Source organism: Megalops cyprinoides, chromosome 23 (assembly GCF_013368585.1).
Source record: "Megalops cyprinoides isolate fMegCyp1 chromosome 23, fMegCyp1.pri, whole genome shotgun sequence".
Lineage (NCBI taxonomy): Eukaryota > Metazoa > Chordata > Actinopteri > Elopiformes > Megalopidae > Megalops > Megalops cyprinoides.
This window is the reverse complement of record NC_050605.1, coordinates 19,976,062-20,004,019: the sequence shown is the minus strand read 5'-3', so window position 1 is coordinate 20,004,019 and position 27,958 is coordinate 19,976,062. Positions and strand designations below refer to the sequence as shown.

The 27,958-nt window shown below is 40.9% G+C and overlaps 1 protein-coding gene across 1 annotated transcript; it reads right to left on the bottom strand.

Annotated features, from left to right (window-relative positions):
- Positions 1 to 115: 115 nt before the first annotated feature.
- Positions 116 to 27,711, bottom strand: LOC118770740 (chitin synthase chs-2-like). The gene is given in 21 exon segments (XM_036518504.1): positions 116 to 129; positions 661 to 838; positions 3,056 to 3,111; positions 13,505 to 13,604; positions 14,231 to 14,333; positions 14,814 to 15,031; positions 15,296 to 15,451; positions 16,495 to 16,526; positions 16,823 to 17,035; positions 17,383 to 17,562; positions 18,266 to 18,550; positions 19,211 to 19,411; positions 19,974 to 20,115; positions 20,198 to 20,299; positions 21,196 to 21,370; positions 21,691 to 21,849; positions 21,982 to 22,071; positions 22,196 to 23,223; positions 24,761 to 24,934; positions 25,387 to 25,522; positions 27,698 to 27,711. Coding segments are annotated over 21 exon segments (3,756 nt in total).
- Between the last annotated feature and the right edge of the window lie 247 nt (positions 27,712 to 27,958).

The following is a 27,958-nucleotide window of genomic DNA, read 5'->3' as shown; positions in this document are numbered from 1 at the left end:
GAAGGAAATGCTTTGGTCCCAACCCAGCATTTTTTAAATATCTACACCCAGCCTCCGAAACTTTAAACCTTAGCAGATATTCACAAAATTCAGTTTAAAATATTTTATTTTTCCTTCAGAGAGATTTTGCTGGAAAAAGAGCCAAAGGCTTCTTTTCAGAAGAGGAGCCGTATTTCTACAAGATGGCTGCAAGATGGATCCTAATCACCCCCTGGTCAAAGAAGCCTCCAAGGCTCCAAGTACACTCAAACACACCTCTGGTCCTACTCCACACTCTTCACAAAGATTATCTTGTCATTACCATCCTGTCCTTATAACCAGTGTCTACGTTTGAAGCTATACATTTAATCCAGGTGCTTCATCTGACAACCATGACAACCAGCAAAAAACAATGCCTTCCCCCATCATGACTCTTTAAACTGAATTCCTGGCTCAATGTCGTCAGAGCATAAGCTCCCGTGGCACTTATTACAGGTTTTTAAAACATTATACACGTGTTTGCGATATATATTTTGCAATTTCAAAACAAAAATTTGTGATGTAGTACATTTAAATGCATATGAAGATTCTCATATCAAATGAAATGGCTAATGACAAAGAAATGGGGGGTTCTCCAGTTGTGGTGGGGTTGGTTGGAGGGCGGCGAAAGGACAGGCGTACCCAGCATGCCTGTTAGCCAGATCGCCAGGTCTTCCTGCATGGGCACCAGGGTTGCCTCGTGGCGCACCGCCAGCCACTGGTCATACTGGAAGACGTCGGCCAATCCCGGGCCATGACGCGGCGTCAGGGGACTGCGAGGACTCAAGACGGGAGTATCAAACTTCTCCCCAAACCACACCTGTGCAGAACAAGGAAGAGCAATCCCAAATATCCAGAGGGGGTCAGGTACACGTTAAATATACTTTAACACTGTTCCTGGATCTAATTATGCAAACCTAATCCTTACTCCCACCATTTTTGGGCACAAGGATTAACCTAATCCAGGGTCATTGTTCTCAGTTTGTGTCCCACCCAACCCACCAAACATTTCCCGATAGCAGCATCAATTTACAACAATCAGGACAACAATCAAACTGCCAGGACTACTAGCTTTCACAGTGCCATTAATATTTTACCAATATCAGAATGGGAAAAATAAATCATTTTCACAGTCTGAAGGAAAGGCATATCGGATAACCCCAAACAGTGAAAGAATACTAACAATGACAATATGCATAATACACTATACATGTAAGAAAGAATAAGTTGGGTAATAAACAACTTTGCTTTTGATTCCAGTCACTGTGTTTCAAAGACCCAAAAATAACAGCTAAACAGACAACTGCCCTGCATACGACAACGCCTGAAGCAAGATTGGTATCTGGGACAACTATGACCACAAATAAATGTTCCAAATTACAGCAAAAGATGTACACAAAAATGGTCACTCTTGCATAACTACACCTTGAAAGAAACTTTCACATCTCGAACCTCCTCCTATCAGATAATACTTTTTTCTCAAGTCTGTTACACTCTTTTAACAAAGGAATATTTTATCACTTTAGATTCATAAGGCATACACGAGTATAGGCTCTCATCACTGATGACTGGCCTTTTTTAGATTCCTGGATGCAATCCCAGAATCCCCCTGCTACTAGTAAACGAAACATCTAACAAACACTTCAGTCTTAACATGTCCTTTTCCCCTCATAATTCCAGATTAAAAATCAAATCAAACTCTTGATTAGTGGGTAAGTCAATATGCGTTCTGTTAGTGGTTGCTTTTGTGACTGAAAATTTTATTATAACTTGTATCCTGCTTTGATCAGGCCTTCCTGTGCAACAGGCAGTGTATCTGAACCTATCCCAGGTCTGAGAAAGCCCTCCCTTTGATCAATTCCCCAGATATAATTAATATTAATCAGTGTAACACACAAAGTAGATGTCTGCTTAGAAAGGTCTTTCAGCCAAACCATCTGGTTTAGTTCTCCAGTTGCAGGGGAGGGCACTGCGCTTGTAAAAAAATGATCCGCACCCGTTTTCCAAAGATAGTTAATCTAGGCTGACGTGTGAAAACATCATTTTACCAGAAATGGGGTAACAAAAATGGAGACCCCTTCACTTAGTTATGAGCAGAAGCCCGCCCATTGCAATCTTTTAAAAAACTCTATTGGTGATGTTTCATTGGCATTACTGTGATAGCTAAACAGTATTCTTTGTGCTAAACTCACCCCTGGCTAACACATGACATTCCACCAACATTACCTCAGCATTGTAGCAACAAAAGTTTCCTGCAACAACAATACCCTTAGATTGTGAAAATTATATGTGTTAACTGAACCAGTGCATATTTCAGGTTCTAGGATAGTCAAAGCTGATTGTATAGAGAAGTGCACAAGAGTATTATGTTACTACAAAGTCAACTTTAATATATTTACAGATTCAATTCTAGGTGGGGTATATACACCTTGATTTTTGATAAAGAGTCCACACTGTTGTATGGTGACATACCCATATAAGGTTACTGTGCAAAGCCACTACTGACACGAGGAATATCGTTGTTACAAGTTCTTTCTGGTCTAACAAATGAGGGACAGACAATGCAGAAATAATTCATGTATTTGTCGAACAGTTGGTACAAGAGTTTTGTAGAACACACAGTTTCACGGACCTAAGTCACAAGCGTTTATTCCAGTCAAATGTTTAAATCGGTCCATGTAATCAAAGGGGAGATGTAAGGGGAAGAATTTATGAAGAAAGTGGACATCGGATCTCAACATGCTTCCCTGCCTAAGTAAATTTAATAGAATAAAATACAAAACAAAAAAAAGTCTCAAACATAATCTAATCAAACAAATAGAAGTTCAAACTAGAGAGTGGATGGGCTGACATAGCTCTTTGACAGATGACTCCCTGTGCATGAAATATATTTACATTCATAACCCATGTGTGCGAAAGCCAGCACCCACATCACAATCATATGTTGTGAACATGACGTAACAGTTGTTCAAACATCACTGTGATAGCCAGGGGACCATCCATACAGTGGGTGCCTGCTGGTTGTTACTGCACGTACCTGGAGACCCCCCTGAATCGCCATTGCCGTGCTCAGGAGAAAATCACCTCTTGGTTCTGCAACGGAGAAAAACAAAGTCAATTTCGTTCATCCGTTTGTGCACCCCTCACAAAGAATTGCAAGTTTCAACACAGCCATTCATGACACAGCATTGCATGATGGGAAAAAACACTCAGGTGTAGACATGTCTTGAGTCTTATTATATGCTTTGCATCGCTGATTTTCCACATCTCTATTTAACCGTCTAAACCCTGAAATATTGTATTCAACACACTTCAAATGCAAACAGATGAGACTCAAAAACGTGGAACGACTATTCCTGCATACAACAGGAATGGTTAAAGGACAACTGGAACAAACTGATCTGGGGACAGTCACTGCTGCAGGGTGAGGTTTTCGTCCATGGGACCGTCTGCAGCCCCTGTTTCTTACAGGATGTGAGGGATTAGGCCTACCCCCTTTTCCTGGGCCCCACAGAGCCGCAGACAATAGAGCACTCCGACAGCAAACTGTCAGCAAGCAGTCCCTCCTCCCCACCTCCCCTCTCAAACCTCCACTGGCCACCTGAGCACCCTTCAGTCAATGCCCCCAATTCAATTTGTGGCATATAAGCTAAAACAGTTGACAGCAAGAGATTTAACCAATTCTGAGTTGCAACAATAAAACTGGCAATAAATATACAGCTCATAAATTGTTTATCTAAATGCACAATATATTTTAGAATAAATTTTAAGACACACTTCTTCATGCAATAAAATGTTGTTATTGCACGATAAAAAATAAAGCACAATTGAAACAACATGAAACAAAATATTTACAGGTTTATCAAAGAAACATTATGACATATCAGAGTGAAATTTAAAATGACACGGAAAACACAATATATTTTAATTGAATACAGGGTTTTCATACATTGTATCAATACACTGCAAGATGCATTACTACAATTACATAAGCGTGCAACCGTCCCTCCGCTCCCGACATAACAGACCCAGCCGCTGAGCAAACTTACCTCATCATAAAATGATAAAAAAAAGATAATACGACAAATCTAGAAGATGACCACGTCCAGGGCTGATGACTAACGTGCTCGTGTTTGGATGACACAGACTTCTCTGGTCTTTGTAGGAGCGAGGAAGAGTCCCGCCTGTCTAAAATGTCAGAGACGCCGGCGTGGGGGGGTGAGGAACACAGGATCGTGCGTGGGCCGCCTCGATTAATGAAGCGGTTCCGCTGCCTTTGGTAGAAAATCCCATCCTACCCGGACGGGTCCCGCACAATGTATCCATTGTTCCCCCCCGAGTGCGCTGCTGTCCGCCCGCGAAAAGCGAGCTGCTCGGTTCAAAGAGGGGGAAGAGGAGTCGCAGTTTCTCTCTGCTCCATCCATCCGCGACAAAACTATAGAGTTTCGAAGTGGGCGAAAAATAGCATGATGAGTTTTGCGAGTCTGAAAATGTCGAGATCCAGGGGGAACAAAGAGTCGCTTGATTTTATCGAGAGGGGGGAAACAATTCCGGACAAAGGCGGCTCGTTCAAGGAATCCCCAGCATCTGCAGCCGCTGAGAAGCGCGATTCAGAGAGAATAATACGGTACTGTGGATATGCGAGAGTCGGGACATTTCTGCAGAATGTCAACCATAAGGAGGGGTGCTAAATAGAAGCAAAACACGCAAAACAAAGCATGTTATGGAAGTGATTCACCCTGGTATTCCCAGGAAAGTGCGTGGTAACACACAGAAATCCTAGTCGGAAAAAAATACTCACTACCAAAATACTACAATACCATTTATGCGGCAAGACTAGCCCTCGCTACCCCAGTCAGTTACAATATAGCAAAGTTTTTTACAGGGAATGTACGACTGTTCAGTAAAGACAATAACAGCTAAGCATAATGATATCACAATACATGTAGGACGTATCCAACTGGAAACTGAAATGCATTTCGAGTTTTCTGTAAAATGCCCAAAACCACTGGAAAACGAAACCAGGAGAAAGAGCTAGGTTGTACTTCGCATGCAAGGGACATCAATCCTACAAGGTAAAGGTAGAATTTAGCGATGCAAAGATCTCCTTGTTACGACTACTAAAAAGTCGTACCTACGTTATTCATTTGTGAGCGCATAAAGCGCTTGTTTGATGCTGACAAAAGACATCGTTTATACATCGAATGGAAAACTGAAAAGATGGTACTGCAGCATTTTCTCGTATGTAAGTATGTAGCTTTTACACCTTAACTAAACTAAATAATAATCCCCAAAGATTACAGCAGGCTACGGTTTGCCACTTAAAGATGTCCTTTCGCCAATGTATCACTAGGTTAAAAGGGTCACAATATAATCGCAGCACCATTTCGCCTCAACTTTGAATAACAAATTTAAGCAGGTGCCAGTATAGTACACTATTTTAATATGTGCAACACGGTATTCATTTGCTTGCCACGATTCATACAGAGTAACTTATTGGGATGTCAGGTATGCCATCCAGAAACGTAAAGGCTACCAGACCTGTCAAAATGTACAATGCATAATACAGAGGTTAATACCGTTTCAGGGTTTCAGCATCTTAGTCTATAGGAACACATACTTATGTACCATCTGTGCTAATACACTGTACATGTTTCACATTTCTTTATTACCATTTTTATGAAGGCCTATTTAAACTATTTATTGGTATGTCATTTTTGTATAACAATGTTTCAAGCACCACTTCCACTTTATATGGTAAAATGAAAAGAAAAAAAAAAACAAGCACATGGGTTTGATCCTGCGACCTTCTGGTCAGAAGTCCTATTTCCAAGAAAGGGTAGAAAAACCATGAGGACAGTCAATCTAACTGCTACGGCATCTCTGGGAAATTAGTGTAGGAAGGTATTAGGTGCATTTTTTTCCAAGATGTAGGCAACATATCAACAAGTTTACTGGTCTCCCAACACCAATGACAAATACTGGAATTTTTAAAAATTAAAGAACAGCATTTGAGCTCCGAACTCAAAGTGAGGGATGAAGCGGTAAAGAGCTTACACCAAACACCCCTGATAGCGTTGAGCGTCCTGACCTGACATGTTCGTTATGTTACCTATAGCTTCATACGTGGCAATGAACATGTTCCTCTCCACCTCCACCCCCTCCCACCAAACGCTCCCACTAGCTCCAGTGCACAACAGAGCTTCCCAATGCACATGGGTGAACCACAGGGAATGTGGATTCCTACTCGACTAATCCCTTAAGAGGATCAGGTCTATTCCCGACTGCCCTGAATCGAGCTCACTTTGCACCTGTACTGCCTGGTGGACACGTGTTCGGAGTGCGGACCTTCGGGGAACTGGGTTTAAATGCGCCCCCCTTCCCCCCCTAGCGTGGAAACCCGTCAGGAGGCCCCAATGAATTCCATTTTTTTTGTTCCTGTGGAGTTCTTAATTCCTGCCCTCGACCGAAGGCTTAATTGGATCCTCTCATTTGATCTGCTCCGGATCCCTCATCAGAGAAACATGGGGTACAGGATTTAACATGATGGTAATCGCCGCTCTGCTCTGAGCACATTAAATGAGTGTGTGAGCTTCTCCTGACACACTGGTGGCAGCAAGGAACCACATACACTTCTGAGTACAAATATTTTATTACTCTTCATTAACATAATGTGTTTAATGGTTGGATGGAACATTAATTTAGCTCATGTGGGAATAATGGATTTACAACCATGACTAGTACTACTAATAATAATATAAATAATGACAATAGCAACAATGTTATTCCTCACCCTAAAATCCAGGTAAGAAAAGGTAAAAGGCTTGTTTATATAACATGAGAAGAATGTGCCCCCAGCTATTTCCCTTTTTACCTGAAATTCACTGTTTGAGACTAATCCACTCTTCTGAGTGCTTGCCATTCCCTAAGGAACAGCACTGGGAAGCCTCCATGCAAACCAGTTAAACATTCATTGGGAATAACAGCAAGTGTTCCACCAGACATGCTCCAGACCAGTTATGGCACACGTGAACATGATCAAGATCCGTTTACTTCACTCCGTAAACCACCTTTAAATCCACTTGAAAAGCTCACTGCAGACACGTCACACAGAGGTCCCCTTTACACATACGTGCACACATGCACACACACACACACGCTAACACAAGGCAGGCAGATGTAGACACATGTGAACACACACACACACACACACACACACACACACACACACACTCACACACACACACACACTCACATTTCTCTTGGAAGATATCTAAATAAAGAAATGTATTTGTGAAAGGTTTGAAAAAACAGAAATACTCCCAAGACCTTATCCAGGAGAGGGGGATCCTACTTCAGAGAAACTTGTGAAAACTCAAAGCTCAAAATGTGCATAGGCCAGGGTATTGCAAAAATCTCATATTACCCAAAGACTGATAACCAGCAGAAAAGAGAGGCTGACCAAACAAACAGTCCTCTCCAGTTCTAACAACTACCAAAGTCTTTTGGGTCAAAGAAAAGAGAAGGTCATTCAGACAGAGGGTTCATGGGGTTTAAACACACATACACATTGCAGCTTTAGGTTCACCCAGACAAACTCACCTTAATCTCAGGCTAAAGGGAGCAGTATGTAAGGACAACTGGAAAACAGTGATCTTGTGACCTTTAAGAACCAGATCCTGTGGAATCTGCCCTGCAAATGCCTGGTCAAACCTGCTCACCCCCACCTTGCGCAAATGACCAAAGGTGATCTGCTCTGTCTGAGGTATATAATGAGACTGGAGCTATTCAAGGCAGTTCCAGAACGAAGACAGCATTAGCCACAATAATATGGCCGGTAACATCTTACTCGGGCCAAAAGCCAAGACTGTTCAACAGTAAAGTATCTGTGGTTTATGCAAGTTTAGCCTGATCATGAATTCCTAATGAGACCTTAAAATTCATCAGATGTTTTCTGGAAAAAGTATGTTAGGTTTTGAAAATCAGCCCATTGTAATCAGTTCCCAGTGTCAACTCTGGAAATGTCAGATAGCTGGAATTCTGTAGAATACTGACAGGGGCTTGTTTAGGATTCAGTCTGGAATGTAGACAGTCAAATCCAAGGTTGTCTATAAATGCCCCAAGGAGAGTCTTAAGTTAGCATCATGCACACACCAAATCAATGGGCTTTCAGGCTCATATATACATGCTTGCTGGGTCTAACCGACCAGTTTCCCTAGGTTTTTAACATTGTTTTAACGTTTTAACATTGAACAACCTTGGTTCCCTTGCACATAATCTTGGAATACCACTCCATATCACAGATTCTTATGAATGGGATTTGTTGGTCCGTGTTGTTGGTCACATAATACTTATATTGTGGAACAGTGTAATCCTAGATTTTAAACTATGGCCATTGTGCTACCCCTGAAATGCAAGCCCATATGGTTGCATACAGGGTTTAACCATTAAGCCCACCAAATCTAGTCTGCACTGTGTCACAGAGGCCTGGATAGTGAACACTAAACCTCACAGTTTGAGATACCAAGACAATTCTTTGCCAGATGGCCTCAGTCTGGCTGTAGAAACTGGGCCACTTTTGGGACACTCCTCACGCTTGAACTCATTTTTGCTGAATCAAAATTAAATGCTGTCACTGTAGCTATAGATAGGTCAGTCCATTAACCAGGCTGACAATTTGAGTGACAAACACTTGATGATAAGAAACTGTAGAATTATATATTCTTATATTCACAAATATCATATTGTGAACTCAATACCTCCTTTACGGCAAATGCATCCTGTTTACTGGATTGATGAAATTGGTCAAAATCATTAATTGTTTTGTACTGCATGTCCGATATTAGAGGTAGGCTTACATATACAGGTAGTGCCGATTCTAATAAAAAAAAAAAATAGCTGGCCGCTTAGATTGAGGATTTTACCAAATAACAACTTTAAAGTCATTGTAAGGCCAGATTCTATCTTGGTACACTTTATGGCAACAAAGTAGGAGTATTTTGCACTGGTGAAAATCGGGAAACACCTGCAATCCTTTCCTGTCATATTTTCCCGTTTCCTCACACAGGAATAAATGAAGTCCTTGGAACACTTCTAAAAAGCACGGTTCAAGTTCCAAAGTTTCATGTTTCTTCTCTGCTGAAAAAAAAGGTTGAAAAAAATGTTCGAGAGGGGTAATCCCCACGCTAGATATTAATATGCAGAGAAAGAAATCAAAAACTAGACGACTATTAAGTTACGAAATAAGAACAAGCACACGAAAAGTGAATTATGCAAATTATGTGGTATGGTTGAACGGTAAAATGATCGGGAAGGTATTATTTTATTAGGAAATTAAACGCCAAGTCTTGGAAAATAGTGCCCTGATCACAGATCATGAACCGTATTAAAGAAGCATTCTTTATGAAATGATAAACAGAGGTGCGTTTATAAAATCGAATTAAATGAGAGTACCAAGTAAAATGTTACAATAACACTTTCGCTGTTTATAAAATACCGTAACACGAAAACATTCAAATACGACTTCGTGCGGGTCGTCCAAAACCTGATCATTCCTATAGACAATACTGACAGGTTGTAACTCAGACAAATATCCCCAACGTCAACGATTTGTGCATATTACTATGCCTGCAAACGCACTCTATTGCACAAACAACTTCCCATCTTTTTACATTAAAATACCTAAGATTTAGAGCAACTAACACTTTTTTCCTCCACTTGCAGCTACATTGATTTCCCATCCACTTCCTGCTGTTTAATGGTTGGTAGGGGCGCAAACCACAAGGCAAATCCAACTGTGGGAAACAGAATGAGTCATGGATTTTTAACCGATGGATTTTTATTTCTGCGTCCAAACATGACTCAGCCTACCCGGATACAACGACTTTTCAAACTTCCAAACTTTAAACAAGTGAAACTACTACAGAAACGTGTCGCTTTTAAGTGTTTGTGTTCTTTGATAACTTTTTGTTACAAAGCAAAGAAGTAAGGGAAGAAATAATTTACTGACTTGAGACTCCGTAACCAAGTGTGCATAGTATTGGAGCACGCTTGGTTACTTGTTGCTATCCCTCTCTGCCTTTCCGCGTGGCAAAAATAATAATAAAATATAGATCGTTAAAGGGTACGCTTAAGTATTTATACTCACCAGCATGAGAAGGTTCTCTCTGTGATCTTATAAATGTTTTTCGGAAGTCTTTTCCAGCACAATTGAGAGCAATTCAGGCTTGTATTTCAGGTCAGTTATTCCCCATTTTCCAAGTTGTTGTTCAGCAGCGCCATGGAATGTGAGACGCTGTTCGAAAGAGCCAATCAGCGGGCGAAACTGTGAATGAAATACCCGCAGGGAGGCACTGGACGCGATCTGATCCGCAGGTGGGCGGACCCGGGGATAGACCTCAAGAAAGAGACTCTCACGCGTTTGTCAACTGCGAGACAGCTCAGAAATAATTGTAGGTAACCTATTTGTGGCAAGGATCGGTTCAAAGTTCGTTTTAAAGCGCACGTGTTTTGAAGATTATATCATTGATCGATGCGAATTTGTCCACTTGTACTTTCGAAATGGCATTTTCCCCACTTAAAATGGATAAATATACATTAATACACTTGGTGTTTATTTAACACTATGAACCATATCTTTAGGCGTTCAGAAACGATTAAGTCAGTATGGTGTAATCACGGTTCCATGTAACAGTACATAGGAGCGTCTATATTACCGCTCTTTCGTTTTCATCTTAACAAACGACATCTGTGGTAGTTCAAGTTCTTGCCATGTAAAACATCTCTGCAAATATAGTTACATATACTGTGCGTTGATGAAGACTAAAGTTACCACTTTCATATACAGTAGGCTACGCATGCATACGTGTATGGACTAGCAGCTTTGTCGGTCAATATTTTTAAAAGACGTTTTGATCGTCTGCTCTGTAATTTCTGCGCATCTTCTACAACTTTCATTGTACCTTTTAGAGAACAAAATATATTAGACGTTGTGGATATGTGTAAACATTTTATTGAAATATACTGTAATAAATTACACTAGAACAATAAACATCGGACAATGTCTACATAAAGTCTGACTCCTGTTACAAGAAAGTTAAATGAGTGAAATGAAATTAAGTTAACATAAAGGCAGAGGCATTTTACGGTAGACTGGTATAAACTTTTATTCATCTCATTTTACATTTTCATTTAGAAGTTCTTCACAAATATATTTAAATAGAATTCTATTAGTCTGGTGCGCATGGAAACACACACACACACACACACACATACACACACACACACTCCTCAGTAAAACGGGAATTTCTTTCACTCCATCTGATAATAGTACAGAGAGAGAGTGTGAGTTCCATTGTACAGTACCATCTCACCACTACTATCAGTACAGTATTCATTTGCTTAAAAGACACATTTATCCGGTGCAACATTGTTACAACCCAAGACCCAAGGGCAGAAAATACACAGGCCTAGATGGACTCTTGCTAGCCTGCACTCCGTTAGTCTAGGGGATTTGGTAGCCACCCTACCTGAGCTTCGGTTGTAACCTAAGCTTGTGTGTGCTTTAACGTGGATGTCAGTATGTACGAATCTAATGTTGAAGGTGTAGCACTGAGGGGAAAAGGTGAGCTTATGTTCACCTGGGCAAACACTGGGCCCCTCGCTCCTTGTTGTGGGTCGTTCAGGTTTTTAAATTTATTTATTTATTTATTATTATTATTATTATTATCATTATTATTATTATTATTATTATTAAGGTCGTTTAGCCGATAGTTTAATCAAGGTGACAGACGAACAGGTGAAACAACTGAGGAGTCCTTCAACCCATCTCAGCTTCTTCTTGGGACTCCACCCCCTTTGCCCTTTGACACCACTACCCTCTTTATTCATTTCCTTCCAAGAGGCAACCCTGCCCCCCAGTGCATGAGGTGTGATACTGGAAGTGTGGTGTCTAAGCTAAGGTGCATCCCTATCCGTAATAAACATATCCATTGATACAGGTGGGTTTTTACTGGAGCTGTTCAGGATAAGTATAACAGGAGTGCCCCACCTGATGTACAAATCTATAACACTGCGCTCACTAGTTCGGTCTCTGTCAATCTAACGTCAATCATGCTTTCTCAATTTTGTGTACTAAATACAAGCGAGTATATGAATTCTGTTATCACTTTAGCAGTTACAGAAACGAGGGAATAGTAATGTTTGCTTAAATTTATTACTCAGAGGCCGAGCCATTGTGGCTTCTGTAAACACTAACCCCGCATTTGTGATCTTCAGGAATCTTTTTGTGTCTGGTGGTCGTGTGACCTCAGGGGTCAGTGGGTTCAGTGCGAGCATGGGCCATAGGTCATGTGAGTTTACTGTCAAGAAGCCACTTTAACAGCTAAGAGCTACAGCTGTCACATTATCACCTGTGTCACGCACTGCATAACCTTATGTCCTATGAAAAAACATACATATGTCACACAATTCACCATAAAGTCAGCTATAATCAACTCTATGGTGAGCTCCAAATTTTAATTTGCGTACATGCACCTCAGTAAGCCTCCACGGCAGTGCCACATGTTCTCCAATCCATGTTACAAACAAATGCATCATATACATTACTGACATTCGCAGTGGAATTGGAATCAATCTGTCTGTGCTTAAAAGCAAGAGAAGGAGAAACTACACCTCCTTCCCCCTTGCCACACACGTGTCATAGATGCCGTGAGCATAGAAGAGTATGTAAATGTAATGTAATGTAAACACATGGAAACAATTGTATGGGGCGGCAGTGTAGCATAGTGGTTAAGGAGCAGGGCTCGTAACCGAAAGGTTGCCGGTTCGATCCCCGCTGGGACACTGCTGCTGTACCCTTGGGCAAGGTACTTACCCACACTTGCCTCAGTAAATATCCAGCTGTATAAATGGATGACATTGTAAAGAACTGTAACCTATGTAAGTCGCTTTGGATAAAAGCGTCTGCTAAAATGAATAAATGTAAATGTAAATGTATGCAGAAATAAAGAGTGCCGTCTCACACCTGAGTGATTGCTCCTACATTCTGAAAGCATAAAATGTCAGTTTTCATCTGAGATGCCTCAACTTCTTGATCTTCAAAGTGGGACCTCTCCAGGATGTCAGCCACCTTTAGAAAACATACAACAGAAGCTAGCAAGTAATATTTAAATAAAAGATACCATAGAGGAAAATATAGTCATATAGCAAAACGTCATATTCCAAATGTTTCTGAATATTAGGATTACTCCAAGAAACTACTCCCATTTAGCAGGACATGGACCATAAAATGTCATGTTTTTAAAGCAAATTCATCTATAAAGAGAAATGAGGATGAAAATATCTGACTTTTTTTTTTTTTTTTTTAAATCTGATTGAGTTAGTTCAACAAAGCCACCTCTTCCCACATATAACACTAGCAGAAAGTACCAAATCCAAATTTAATGTCAAATATGGCTGGGTTTTGGATGTTATGGCCTCAGTGTACCTGTGACTGGTAAAAGGAAGGTTGACGGCATCCTGAGCAGCTCAGTCAGGAAGGCATTCGTTTTGAGCACAGGCTGAATCCTATCGGCAGGGTTTGAAACCTGCCGTATCATTTGCCAAAAAATGACCGGAATTCAAACACAGCAGAATAAATCGGCCTCCTTCCCTGGCTCACTACAACAGCCCTGCAGGAGTGTTGTAGTGAGACAGGCCTTGTATGCCACTGGCGATTCCAAAATATGTTTACATAAAGAGGAAAAACACATTAAAGGACTAGCTGGGGGCTCCCAAGAGGCTCAGTCAGCTAAGGCACTCATTCCAAAGGCAGGCTGAGCACTACTGCCAAGGTCTGAGCCCAGATTTGTAATCGGCTAAAAATGACTGTGAGCCTATAGCAGCCCAGAGCGGATTCTTTCTCCCAGAGGAGGGGTGGCTATATTAGTACGTCCTTGCATCTGTAATGCCCTCCACTATTAGCCCCTTGAATGACATCAGTGGAGGATGCGCATACCCACTATGGGACTTGGAAGTGTGTTACACAGTTTCTGGCTGTGAATGTGCTGGAGGAGTGCGCTCACCTCGCTGCAGTACTCCTATGCAAGCACAGAGGGTGTGTGGAAAAAGTAAGCATAGCGTGGTACAATCGGCAATCCAAACTGGGTGCAAAAGGGGGAAGCATGAAGGAAGTAGAAAGGGGCTGGATTACAGTTGTGCTCAGTCATGTTACCTTGACTTTATTGTTCAGGTTGTCTGTAGACTGTTTAGCTTCTTTCTTCATGGCTTTAATCTCGGTTCCAGTGTAGGAAACAAAGTGGATCAGTGTGTAGACTCTGAAATCAAAATATGTCTGAATTAGGTGGCGTGAATCAGCACATCAATAAAATATCATTGCCATTTAATGTACCTCCCGTCCTAAAGTAGATATAACACACCTCTTATAAATGGCTGTGAGTCAGGCACCACAAAACAAGTCAGGCTTTGTTGTACTCATTTATGTTCAATTTGCATTCATCAGGAGTGACTAAAGTCTACATTAGGAGAGGCACTACATAAAAAATGTTACAAGAACACAAGTTAATAATTTCTAACAACATGTTCATTAATGGTTATATAAGTAATAATGGATTAGTTTATGATTTAAATATTTTTAAAAAGTGCCAACAAAAACCAACAAAAACAATTAATTGTTTCATAAAAATAAGACTTTTCATGCAATATTTCAAATCTCAGAACACTCTGGTTCCACTGCTATTCATTTGAGTGTAAACAATACTATTCACCCATGACCTTGAAATAACAATAATAGTCACCTGTGGTAAAGCATTGCAAAAAACTGCACCAGCAACAGAGTGAAGAATCCCAGCAGAAACATCAGTCCAATTGGGTCGAGGAAAATGTACTCTCCTGGTGCAATCGTCCCGTTAACGTAAATCTTTGGGATCTGGATGCTGACAGCCGTGCCGATAGTCTGCAGGAAGAAGGTGGCCACCAGCCACAGGGCATTGCAGATGAAGAAGACAAATGCCACCTGCAAAACAAGAAGAGGATCTTAAGAGCGTCTGGATAAGCTGACAATCAAAACCAGTGATTTTATTGATGCCTTCATGTAGCATATACCTCTAAATTGATGCCTGTGTACAAGCATGATGAGTTAACTTCATGATTGTCTATTTTCATCCCCTCTCCCCTCAGGCAAACTAGCCTGTCACGTTTTCATAAATGAATGTTGCTGTAAAAAGAACCACCAGTGCAATGAAAAATTTTGTTGGAAATATCTTTGTTGTGCAGGCACCTTATTTCTGAGCTCTTTCAGGTCCTTGGCAATTTTCTGCTGTTTTTCTTTGTCTTCAGCAAGCGGCTCCAGGTACCGCTCCTGAAGCTCTATCCAAAAATGCTCCTCCTCCTAGGAAACAAAAGGGATGAAATGCATCAGACACACAGGAATATCCTGCATAATCAACCCAGACATTTACTGAATGACACTAGATGCCTACGTGGCATTTTAGCACGTTTCGGCATTTCTGTAAATGTTTTTCATATTTTCCCTGAACCATGAGTTCATAAGTTCATAAGATCACCATCCAACTTCAGTTCAGTTTTAATTGCATTATGCATCACTTCCAAAATATTTTATTTCAATAAGTTCTGTAAACACCATGAAACGCAACTAAAAGCAACATCAGCAAATTGTTATACATCTTAGAGGGGTGTTTTCCAAAAAAATATTATAATTTGTTTATTCTTGTGAAGTTCAAGTTTGGAATCTGTTCTGCTAACATGGAACCAGCATTTTTAGAGGTCTTGCCATGGTGATATGAAATTGTTTCCATTGATCTAGAACCTAAACTTAACTGATGTAAGGTGAATGCAAGCAGAGAGAAGAGGGTCTTAAATCTTAAGGATAAACCGAAGCGGTTTGATCATTACAACTCTGGACAGTGACAGCTCCTTACTGCATCAAGTGTGCCTTCAGTCAAGGAAAATTCACAAGATTTTTTCTGCAGTTGTGCCACCCACCCTTTCAGATGACAAATGACAAAAATTGCACAGACATTTTAAAGTCATGACAGACTGATGTAACATCAACAAAGACAGGAAAACTAAGACTAAATAATACTTGTAACGTTCAGCTAAACTCTGAATGTAGGTATGGTGCTGGCTTCTCTCATCTAATATTTATTAATTTAACATTTTACATATTGTAAATATGGCATATTCTACATAAATATAACTAATACTGTTTAATTTATGGTAGACTTACTATCTCAAATGTCTGAAAAATTAGGTCATTACAGAATCTTTTTCCTGATTTCCTGATTTTTTTTTCAAAATCGTAAAAAAAATTATATAATATAATGAAGGTTTTACATGCCTGATGTACAAGGGTTTGTTAAATTTTATACACTTGCTTTGTACAGCTGCTAATATAGGAGTAGTCATCCAAGTAAGCAGTTTGCATAAGTGAAAAGTACATAAAATATCTATACTTACCTCTCTTTGGAAGACAAACAGATTCTTCTTTTCTAGGACACAACAAAGCAGGGATGAATTTGCTTTTACATTCACAGATCTGATTAATCTGAAATAGATAAATTATCATGACAAATGTCATATGAAGTTGATTAATACCTTACACGGGTAGGTGGAGGTAGGTCCACTGAAGACTCCACCTGCATGGCTTGCGGTGTCTGGAGATTAACCGTGTTTCGTGTGATTTCATCCTCTGTTTTTCCCTCTGCCGTCCAGCAGGGGCACTTCCACTTCATTGCTTTACGCAGCGTGGCTCCAGACGGCCCCGCCCGTGCCGGGCCTCCCGTCTCGCGGGTACCCCAGGACACGTTGTTCATGTTGACTATGGAGTAGATGGCAAGCAGGAGGTAGCCACTGGGAATACACAGGAAGTACACGAAGCCGAAAGCGACCAAGGGGAACTCCTGGGGGTGAAGTGCTGCAGTCACCACATACATCAGGACCATGCCAATGAAGAAAAGGCCGCTGGGTGTCATAAAGGTCTGCTCCCGAACCATCTGGCCTGGAAAGGGGAAAACAACCACTGAATTCTGAAAGGCAGCAACTCAGATTGGTCCACACCAGGCGAACAGAGCAACCTGTAAATATTTAAAAATGAATTTAAAAATGAAAAATGAAATTTCTTGTTTTTATTTTCACATAAAACAATTTTGGAGTACCCCTTCATGGGACATTCATTTACAGCAAAATATCTGTGTTTCACTTAGGAAGAAGAATTAGTCACACCATTCTTGTGTTGTAACCACTGTGCGGGACAGTACAGATATCTGCTGGTATATCTGCTGCTATATTTCCTCATTCCTGTGGAACACAGGCAGACACTAATGGTGCCCGTGGCAGGCCATTTACCTACGACAGAGAGGATGGTTGCAGTCATGAGGAACGCATAGAACACGCTCATAACGGCTGCTATGGTGATCTGTGTGTCAGCCTTCAGCTTGAAGCACAGGATAAGGTAAATAACGGGTGGCACCGTGGCCAGGATAAGTGCATGGTTGGGATGCATGGACAAAATGAAGGTAAAACTTCCTGAAAAGAGAGAAAAAAAACCACAAAGACACATTAAATGTTAATTTTTCTTCCATGCTCAACCAGAGCAAAGCAGGTGTGATATATGATTAATACTGCCTCAATCTGTGCTGGAGCATGAATGAAGGACAACATACTTTAACATGTTTTAACGTGTACCATTTCAAAGATTTATCAAATTCTTGTCCACAGCTGGAGGAAGCAACCGTAGAAACAGCAGGCCCCTGAAGGGGAGTGAAGAGTCCCTCACCTAATCATTCATTGAATGAGAGAACAACTCCCCTGAAGTGACAGCAGGACCTCACAGTGGGCCAGCTGTTCAGTGTTAGCGCTAAACAATTTATATCCTGGTATAAGCATGTTCCGCGTTATGCAGGGAGCCAACTCACAGCTTGCCCACCTGCCAATGCAGGAATATATACTGTAAGCAGGCAGCTGAGCTAGTGTTTTAGAGCACAGTGATATTATTTGGTCTCTGCTGTAATGTGCTATTTTTGCAGTGGTGGTTTAAGGTCAATCGACTTCATTTGGTTTTCAACCCTTCCATGAAAAGAAAAAAGACTTGATCCAGAAATATGTACAGAGCAAATTAAAATCAGTTCCTCACCTTAGAATTGATAACCCTGAACACTGGTCATGCTGTGGTGATGCTCCAAATGTTTCAAACCAGTAATATTGTTTAAAACAGAATTATCTTTTTTACCTGCAATCATCAAGCAGATGGTGGCCGGGCCGAGGATGGAGGCAGCCATGCTGATGATCTGGTAGAGAATGTATGGTTTGGAGATGGAGCTGTTTCTCTGTGAGGTCAGCGTGCCGGACCCCAGCAGGTCGATGGTGTTGGCCATGGTGGATGGCCCCCAGCGCCGTCTCTGGTTGTAGAACTCTTTGAAGTCTTGGGGGGCGTTGGTGTAGGCATCTGAGGCGGCGTTGTATTCCACCCGCCATCCCTGCTGCAGCAGCAATGTACACAGCCAGCGGTCTTCGCCTGGAACCGTGACCCGTACACACCCGTTAACCACCGGGCGCGCAGCACTTTTCGCCTGTAACTGCACCCGGGAAAAACTAACGGATTAACTGCCTATACTCACATCCAGGACAAATCAATGAATAAACACTTTGCAGGTGGAATCAGGTTTTGCAGTGAGAACTATAAATTGTAATCAATTTTGCATGTACTGTCACTGTCATTTATGAATTTGATGTGTAGGCCTACTTAGCCTGCCTTTATGACTACAGCAGCATTCTTGTGTGGCAGTTTTGTGCAACTGTATGTAAGGCGTGGGATATTGTAATGTGAATCCCCTCGTGTAAGGATAATAAAATTTAGTAACCAACTAAATTACTTATATATTCAGAACCCATCTTCACAATCTTTTTCCTCATCTTTTCACAGAGTAAGTATGAGACAGTTTATAAGTTGCGTATCACCAGTAGTAATATTTTCTTGATTTTCCTGTGTGCAGATGATTGTGTTTCTATGACATTCATGCTAAAGATATGACTCTTCCATGTTTCCCTTCTTGCAGAGAAATTATTTTTTTCATAGAGAATAAAACGCAAAAGAAAAGAAAATTCTTACTACTTATTTTTTATTACAGCCATACTCAACTGTATCTCCTTGCAAGAAAATGGCATTTTACTGCACCTTGGTCGTACTGGACGTAGTGGGAGGCCTCGCAAGGCTTGGTTGTGTATTTCTTCATGACGTTGTCGTCCATGAGGGCGGCTCCACGGAACAGGCTGAAACAGCCCGGGCTGCAGAGCACGCAGCCGAACACATGTTCTGCAGTCTTCTGCAGCCAGTGGCCAACAGCATACTCAAATTTCTGGTACCAAACCATGGGACCTGCAAGGTTTCAGCGTCTGCATTACAACCCACACTTCAGACCTCAGGGAAAAGGAGAGGAGTGAAGACGTGGTCTTGATTCAAAGTTCAGTGCTTTTGCTGGTTTTAGCTTTACGCAACAAATTGAGGCGTGCATTTCGTTTCTGTGTAACCTCTCCTTTTTCATTTCAGCTGTGGCCAAACTCATCACGTTGCGTGAAAAACAAAACAATCTTGCTTGAATTCGGCACAAAGTGCATTGTTATTAGATTGAATAGCTGAACTGGTGTCCATTAGTGCCATATAATAGCTTTTCTTTTACATCTTGTTGTCTGAGTTCCATAATGAATGGAACTACCATGTGCTGTTAATGACTGACTTACCAAAACTAATCAAATTACTTTGCTCTCTATAGCAAAACACCTTAATTAGTTGAAGTAACCTAGTCATAACTCATTATAACTCAGTGATTATTATGTGATCTCTGCAACTACTCAGTTGTCTTATTTCCTATCTTTGACTGTATTTTGCCACCATGATCTAATTTCTGTATTTACATATTTTACTGTGCATATTATATTACCTGTGCCAGTAGGGTGAATCCTGCCGCAGGCTGCGCCCACTTCTGGGTACAGTTTGAGCCGGTCAACCAATAGCATGACGGCAGCAGGCTGGAAGTCTGTGTCTCCATCCAGTGCCAGGATGTATGTGTTTTCTTTTTCTTTCTGAGTACGAGAAGGTCATCCTTATGAGACTGACAGAAGGACGCAGACCCAAAATGAAGAATCCACTTTCGTACCCGTTTACCTTTAGCTTCTCTTTCAGCGTGTCCTCGCTTTCACCTTCCATAAACCGCCTGGAATACTTGCTGTTGAGTTTCCAGCCAAGTAAATAGTAGAGGTACATAATCTGAAAACAATGCCGCAAAACAGAAGTTAAGGTCTGCCCCACATGCCTCTCATGTGCATTTCTGCATGTGTCTGAAATGTGCCACAACTCTTTGGCTGAGCAGATATGAGGTAAGCCTGCACCGTCCCTGTCATTTCTGTGTCTCCCCTTACTGTTGTTTTCAGTTTTTGCTAGCAAGTGAAAGCATGATATGCTCTCAAAATTCAGACTTAAAACTAAAAAACAAACCAAAAAACATATACAAAAGAACTCTTGCTTAAATTCACTAGTTACTAACAAACAGCAAATGATCCCTTTATGAAAATGAATGAAGGCAACTCTAATTGACTCTAAAAATTCCTGAAATACTGCGATAATTCAAATATGCCACGAATCAGCTCCTACAAAACAAGAAAATATATTTGAAATCTATCACATATATGAAACCTAAGAGCAAAGAATGAGTATCTACTATTCTAAACTATACTGAAAACATTAGAAAATATATCAATTATTTACATATCATTTTGCACATACTACAGAATATATAGTAATATTATATGTATATTGTAGAAAGTAGCAGTAACAGATTAGGTTTGTAAAAAAAACCTCTTCTAGCCCTTTACTTCCTCTGCATGTAAAGAAAAAAAAAAACCCACACCCCCCCTATTGTGCTGGTATGCCTGAAATGTTACTTGTAATTGTAATCACTTGTAACATTACCATAGATACAGACTTAATAGATTTCAGTCTTAATGGGACATTACATTTGGGGCACAGTGGGCCATATAAATGTCCCAACATACTGACATGCCCTGCTAAGTCTGACAAAACTTCCTGTTTCAACTGAAAACGTCTCAGTGCACCTATAACAATGACCTGAGTTATCACCTGACCTATGCTTCCTCTTTCCTCACCTGGGACCACCGCTTTTTGTGTCGGATCAGCTGTTTGTCCTTGTAGTGGACCATCAGCACATTGCCATGAGGAAGTGTGTATTTCAGGCGACCTCCATATGGGGTTTGTAGAATTTTCTGACAGGGGAGTGGTTTTCTCTTCTTAAAGATACAGGTGTCCTCCTCACTAAAGATCCTACAGATTAAACAATCAGATACAAAAGGTCTAAAAGAATGTGCAATATATGCACAATGCACTCAAAGTCACTTCAGCTCAACATTTCGCTTTTTCCATTTCCAGAAATTCATCATTTTGACAGAAAAATGAAAAGATGGAATGAAAAAAATTGCCAAATTGTAGATTTTAGAATTGTAGCAGTATAGATTTGATGAGAAAGGTACTGGGAATGTATACTACTGGTACAATGAGTACTTTTCAGATACTTTACATACTGATGACCTGAGACAGGCATCTGTAAAGAAAGAAGTGTCATGTGACCAGGATGTGACTCTCACATGTAGACTTCCTTGATGACCTCTACCAGAGTCTCTGCATATTCATTAACATGGCGCTCCCTGCTCCCCTCCACGTCTGTGAAAGCATCATCAAAGTAAATGTGGGACTCAAAGGTCACGTCTGTATGTGACTTGGTCCTTGGCCTGTACTTGTCCAGTCTGTGGAAAGACAACAAGAAGGCAGACGTTGCTTTACTTTTATTCAATGGTTATTGATTTATACATTCACCAGCTCTCATTTCTGAATGTATCAGATGCATGTCGATGCACCACTGCCTTGCACTCCATTACCTGAACATGGAGATAATAATTTTCATCATCTCGTCGTAGGTTTCATGCCACATGGTAGCACACAGGTACACGATCACAGCATCCTTATTTCTGCCCAGAACACAAAAAACAGTGCAGGTCAGCCTCCTAATCTTACACATGGCATTCTCCAGCTCCCTCACCACCTCTGGACAATGGCTTTCTCTTTGCAGCCGCACAACGGTGAGAATCTTACCGCTTTTCTTTTTTCTTCTTGAGGAGAGTGAAGCGCGTGTTGAGCAGCATGGCTTGCTCCAGGAGGGCTGCCTCGTACAGACGGCGCACGAACAGGTCCTGGGTCCGCTCTATGCGCTGGATCTTGAGGGACCAGATGTACACAGTGCACAGCACCAGACTCAGCCACCAGCAGAGTGCTGAGCTGCCAAGAAAAACTAGACCTATCGTGTCCGAATTCCTCACTATGGAGCGGTCATAGAAGGTTTGGCTGACGTTCCTTATGAGCTGGTCGAACATACTGATTTGATCCTGGTTTCCATTGCTGTCCTGAAAAGCGGTACAGTTGCTGGAAACCTGACAAATCTGAGGAGTGATCAGGACATTTGTTAGGAAGCCTGTCAGGACAGCAAGTGAGGCTAGGTGCATCGGGACGACAAAGCTCAGTCTGTGCGCATGCATTTTGCAGGCCACCACCACAAACCAATGGCAAACTGCAGAGCAGGTGACTTGGATTGCGGTCAGGCCTAAGGTAACTGCTTCTATTTGCTGCAGGGCAGCCTGCACCGATGACCAGTTTAGACCAGATAGTGGGAAGTAGACCACCACCACGGCCACCGTGACCAGGATTCGGACCATGCTGGAAAGGATACACACAACATTTCTGGACTTGGCACTGTCTCTGGCTATATTGTCTAAGAAGGTGACCTTAAAGAGGGTGCTGAAATTCTCCCACCAGTTCAGAGAAACGCACAGTGTCCCCGCAATGGCAACACCAATCCATAGGTAAGCCTCCTTTTCAGCTTTGTCCTGATAATAGCCGAGTACGAGGAACACGTAGCCAGAGACAACGAGGATGACAGAGATGAGTGGGGGGATCATGAACCTTTTCCTCTCCTGAGCCTTGCACTGAGCTGCCACCTGCAGGACTGCCGACAAAATGCTGACGCTGTTCAGCAGCATCACATTGGTGACGATGTCGAAGTGTGGCATCGCCACAATGGTGAGACCTGCGACCCCAAGGGCCACCATGGTTTCCATGCACAGCACCTAGGACCCAAGTATGTGTGCTCATTATTCACCATTCAAAATATTTCCTACCATAAAAGCAGGACCAGTCAGAATCAGAATCAGAATCAGAATAGACTTTATTGTCATTGCATGGTGGGGTACAATGAAATTGTGGGTGATCTGCAACAACAGTGCATTGTGGAACATTTATATAAACACAATACAAATAAGGCACACGACATTGGATATAGATACAATAAAATACAATAAATACAATAAAATACAAATTTAAAAAGAAGACACATTTTAAATATAAAGAAAAACTTGTGCAATAATATGGCCTTTTAATAACTACTTAAAGTGCACAGTGGAATTGCATAGTTGTATTGAGGTAGAGGGTTGGGGGGTTGGGGGGGGGGGTGACAGTGTTTGTTAGCAGTCCGTATGGCCCAGGGGAAGAAGCTATTGGTTAGTCTGGTGGTGTGGGACTTGATTGACCTGAAGCACCGTACAGAGTGTAACAAATCACTCAAATTTTAAGTGTGTATGTTAGTAAATATGCTGGTATGACTCAGTGAACTAGTCACAAAAACTAGGCCAGCAGAATGATCTTATCACCACGGTTTATCACCATGTGTCTACAATGGCTTTGTCGTTATATATTAACTCAGAAATGTATCATCTTATCGTGTTTGTTCAAAGTGCTTTCTAATATGTTTAGAATGACAGAGCTAACCCAATTCCATTTATGATCCTCTGAAACCTTTCATCGCTTAAATTCTTTCCTGTGCTTGCAGATTGCAACAGTTAATACTTACTTTTTAAGTCTGTACTTGCATCGTGCTGTTTGCTATGAATAGTTATGCATTATGGAATCTTTTTGCATAGGCTGTTATGTTTCAGTATTGTTGTCTACATTTATCTAAATTCACTGTGATTGAAATTAAACTGCTATTGATCTATGCCAACACAAATCATACTTCTGTTCTAGGCTTAAGGTTAAGCAATAAGACAGGTAAAAAACATGCTTGGCTAAAGGTATTTTCACATATATACCACACAAATTGCAAACCTGCCTGTCTCTTTTTCTCCTCACAGTGTGTTACATTGATATTTAATATTACAAATTTTGCACAGAGCCTGTGATCTGGTGTTGATACCCTCAGGTGCTCTAAATCTGTTGTGGTTTTCCTTATTTCACGCAGGCTACTGTACAATCCCCCTTGCCTATTCAATAGCTTTCTCTACAGCGGCTGCCTCTCTGCCTTCTCCTCTTCCTACTACTCTCTCTCTGAATATATTAGGAACTGCAAATTTGGAACTATCTATAGTTCTCTTAAAATTAAGAAAAAATGTGTAATGTGCAATGTAAAATTAAGAAAAACGTGTTCCAAAATCAGGACCATCAAAAGCTGTACAGCTCATCTTATATGTACCTGTTTAGAACGGATATGAAGCATCACACTTACCCATAACACCGTACTGCAGGAGGGTTTTCCAAAATCTGGACCATCAAAAGCTGTACAGCTCATCTTATATGTACCTGTTTAGAACGGATATGAAGCATCACACTTACCCATAACACCGTACTGCAGGAGGGTTTTTCTGAGCCTTTGAACATGAACTTCCAGAGGCTCTTTATGAACAGCAGAATGCTGGGAGCGATCAGAACCCCGCCAAGGCAGACAACCGTGCGTGGCTTTGTCAGTGTGTCTTTGCGCATGAGTGTGATCAAGAGCAGTAACGATGACTGTGTTGAATAATAAAAAAAAAGAACAAATCAAACAGTTGCAGGGATTAATACAAATTTATTTAACTATCCATTTGTCAAGGTCACCGAAGTCATGGAGTGCACCTATTACCACAGACAATTAATGTCTGAAAATAAAATTCTGGGGAAATAGAAATACTGGTAAGACAAACTACAGAATCTAAAGTCTCAGATATTCTCAGATGTTCATGGTTCATATAAGAACATTGGATGTTTCTATGGCTTTATGTGAATGGAAAAAAATCCTCCTTTGTTTCTTTTTTGTCCTGTAAAGGTACATTTTCACATGTGCCCAATTCCCTATTATGCATATTATACATGTAAGTGATACCTTTTGTGTATGTGAAGCACACACAAAAGGATATCTGATGGACATTTAGATAAAAGGTAAAAGGGAATGGCAGAGAGCTGTGTTCACCACCCTGACTTACCTTACTGAAAAAGGTTAGGGCAAACACAAGAAGTCCGACAATGGTGTAGGAAAGCCATTGAGTGCATTTGACTCGCTTTCTGGGTTTCTCTCCGTCTTGAATGACGGGGATCTCTCTGCAGGTGTCCCACGCCCTCCTGTATCGACGGAAAGAAAATGCTCAAGAGAGCTGCAGCAGTGCAGACAGGCAGAGAGTAATCCACCACTAGGCTGAAAGGCTTTTCTGGTACCGGTTAGTAAGTCATCATTTTTTTGTAACTTTCTTTTTTGTTTTCTTTTCGATTTTTTTTTTGTTTGGGGTTGCCAATTGTACATCCAATTGGCTTATGTAGCAGGTGTGACAATGTGACAGTGTGCCACCTGGTACTGCGAGTGGACCCTGGCTGACTGGCCCACCTCTATCCCGGTGTGCACTGTGGGCTTTTGTTGGATGAAGACGCAGCTGGTTTCGAACCCAAGCAATAGGACTCAGCCAGTGCTCAGGCCTTTCAATTAGTTTAGCTGACTGAACCATTTAGGAGTCCCTAGTAAGCTTCTTTCATCACATTTCTAGCCACCAGCATATTCTTTAATAAAGAATGATTATTCCTTAGAAAAAAAAGTTGAAGGTTTCTGTTTCTCCTTTCATCTTATATGAAAATCGGTATTGAACCTAGATTCTAGAGCAGTGTGTCTCAACCCTCTCCTGGAGGGCCCCCTGCCCTGCATGTTTTAGATCTCTCCCTGCTCCAACACAGCTGATTCAAATGATCAGTTTGTTATTAAGCGGCTTCAGGAGTTCATAATGAGTTGATCACTGTTCTAGAGCCATGAAATAACTTGATTTAATGTTCCATTCATACCTGTCATGTTAATAATTTGAGTTTTTAATCTTCTTCATCAATATGTTTTCAGAATTGATATATTTTATTAATCACATCAGTTATTCCAAAAATGATCATACAAAATATATGACCAATTTGGACAACAAACAGCCTTCCATTTCAAATGATTCCCAGTTGCAGCATTTTAATCATCTGCGTTCTCTAACTATCATCTAAATGTCCAGCGTATTAACATACATAATCATACATGATTAATTGAATAAAATCTTACAACTATGATTACCGAAGTATCACAACGTATTTGGAGGAAACACTCACATTAGAAAATAAAAAGCAGGCAGATACAGATAGTAGCAATAATAAAATAATAATTATAAAACAATTCTAAACTCAAGTAAGTTACCTGCTCTCACGTTTCTTCTCTCTATTCATATTTGTCTTCTTTAACTTTCTCTCTGAGTGAATTTATATCAAGTGGGTGTAATCTTCTACTAAAAAGGCACACCTCCCATTGCACGTGTTGGATAGAATCTAATGATTTGTTACGACCCGTCTTAAGGCAGTTTTACTTCCTCGTTCAATAAAACGAGGACAACATAAAAGACATCAACTAAGTTTATCATACTGTTGCAATAAATGCCTGTAGCTTATCATTTTTTATGGTCATCCACAGTGAGAAGGGGGAAATATTGTGCTTGTCTCAGATGTACAACAGAAAAGGGATTGAGGCTTTTGTCAGTTTTTAATAACAGCAAACTAGAAAATGTTCTCCCAATCAAAGAATTTAAATTTTCTGCATTATTACAGTGTAAATACTGTAATAATACCTGTACTGTAATACTGTAATAGCTTTTTAAATGCAATAATGGATTCCTGTGTTTCAGTTCAAGGTTTGATTGATGTGGCCCTACTGAGTTCCGATGGTTAAATTCTCTCCCTTCTACGGCGCTCACTGCCTGCTCAGATTGGTCGTTTGCATTTCTTCCTTAAATTTCTGCACTTCTGGAATACCTACAATCCTTTCAGCTTCTGTGAATCACCTTTTGCAGAATTTATTAATTCACTACACTTTAGGCACGTTTATCAGGCATGAACCCGCTCTTTTGGCTCATGGTCGCTTGCCATACCCAGCGATTTCCGATATGGTTGTAAAATGTGATTTTTACAGGATTGCTTGAATGTGTGTGTTTATTATTCATGGCATCTAGATGTGTGTGAAATACTCTTCGTTGCCCTTGGTTGTATGCCATGTCCAGTGTGGCCACAGAACATGTTGGTCACTGATGTTGATCATTTTACATAGCAATCACACATTCACGTCACGTCACCTCATTCATCAAACATGGACTAAAGATGTGTGTAAAATACTGGTAAAGGGTCTTGGTCCCTGGCCTTTTTCTGCCATGCAAAATATGATCATCTCTAGAAGTGCATAGTTTACTTTTATACATCAGATGCTTGCATAGTTTTGATCAGCACTCACCTTACCTCAGGTTTACCATTACAATCTTGACCATGACACAAAATCACCAGCCATTTAGCCTTTGCCATTGCTTGCATTCTTTAGTTGTTGGGTATCACATTCTTTCTTTTTTTGATAAACACTAAGGTCCTCTGTGTCTCTATAATGCAAGGATATCAGGTAGGAAGCTGCTGAAATAAGGTCCCAAATCTTTTTAACCCCATTCCCCAGAGACCCCTATAATTGAAGCTGTCAGCTATTAAGTCAACTACCACACCAGGGTGATG